Source organism: Fulmarus glacialis, unplaced genomic scaffold, assembly GCF_000690835.1.
Source record: "Fulmarus glacialis isolate BGI_N327 unplaced genomic scaffold, ASM69083v1 scaffold40788, whole genome shotgun sequence".
NCBI classification, from domain to species: Eukaryota; Metazoa; Chordata; class Aves; order Procellariiformes; family Procellariidae; genus Fulmarus; species Fulmarus glacialis.
Window position 1 is genome coordinate 6,959 of NW_009229600.1, and position 746 is coordinate 7,704.

General features: G+C 38.6%; 1 protein-coding gene across 1 annotated transcript in view; it reads right to left on the reverse strand.

The window, feature by feature from the left end:
- Nucleotides 1–117: 117 nt before the first annotated feature.
- Nucleotides 118–746, reverse strand: part of SLC9A8 (solute carrier family 9, subfamily A (NHE8, cation proton antiporter 8), member 8) — a gene marked incomplete at its 5' end in the record, with an annotated part of 29,604 nt that continues 28,975 nt past the window's right edge. Inside the window, one exon of the mRNA XM_009583914.1 lies at nucleotides 118–513. Within this exon, the coding sequence (XP_009582209.1) occupies nucleotides 406–513 (108 nt within the window). The remainder of the gene's footprint in view (nucleotides 514–746) is intronic.

A 746-nucleotide genomic window follows, 5' to 3' on the forward strand; every position in this document is an offset into this window, starting at 1 on the left:
AAAGTAAAGTTCATCCTGTTTTGCAGAGTCATACAATGGCTCTGTACTTCAGCATATGTTTACAGCAGATTTCATAATAGGAAGAAGACCCCACCCCCCCATTAAACAATGTCATCATTTCATGGCAGATGTTTCTGCTTTTCAATAGGCTGCATGGAACTTGCTATGCTGTAAAATCTGAACAAAAGGTTCTTCATTCAGTCCAGTGTCTGACACTTACGGGTTTCCATTACTGACTAGTAATATCAAGAACAGTAGATCTGCAGTTTTATACCTAAACATGTAGCACAAGACATGCCTGAAATCAGAAAGTTCATTCTTAGCTTTCCAGCTTTTGTGCAGTCAGACTCTTGATACTTAAATCCTCTTTCTAATGATAAATTCATTGCACTCCTGCCCCGTCTGCTATAGCAGCTCTTGCTCATCATCTTCAGATCCCGAGGGTCCTTGTCGTACCTCTTCATACCATTTGTTTGTGAGGGTTTTCATCTGTATGCGCCCATGATGCAAGTCCTAAGGCAAAAGAAAACCAGAACAGTTTCTTAGCTACAACACTACTTGTGTGTTAGAGCAAAAGAGAAAGTCTAGTTTAACATATTCCTTAGGAAGTAATCCACTCCTGGTCTCTAAGCATGCAAAGCAATTCTGTTTCCTACAAAAAAAAAATTTATTAAGTGTTCAATCAGAAATTATTTCCATGGGTGGTATTTCTGATGACAGGTATTTTTACCTGTGTTTTCTAGACA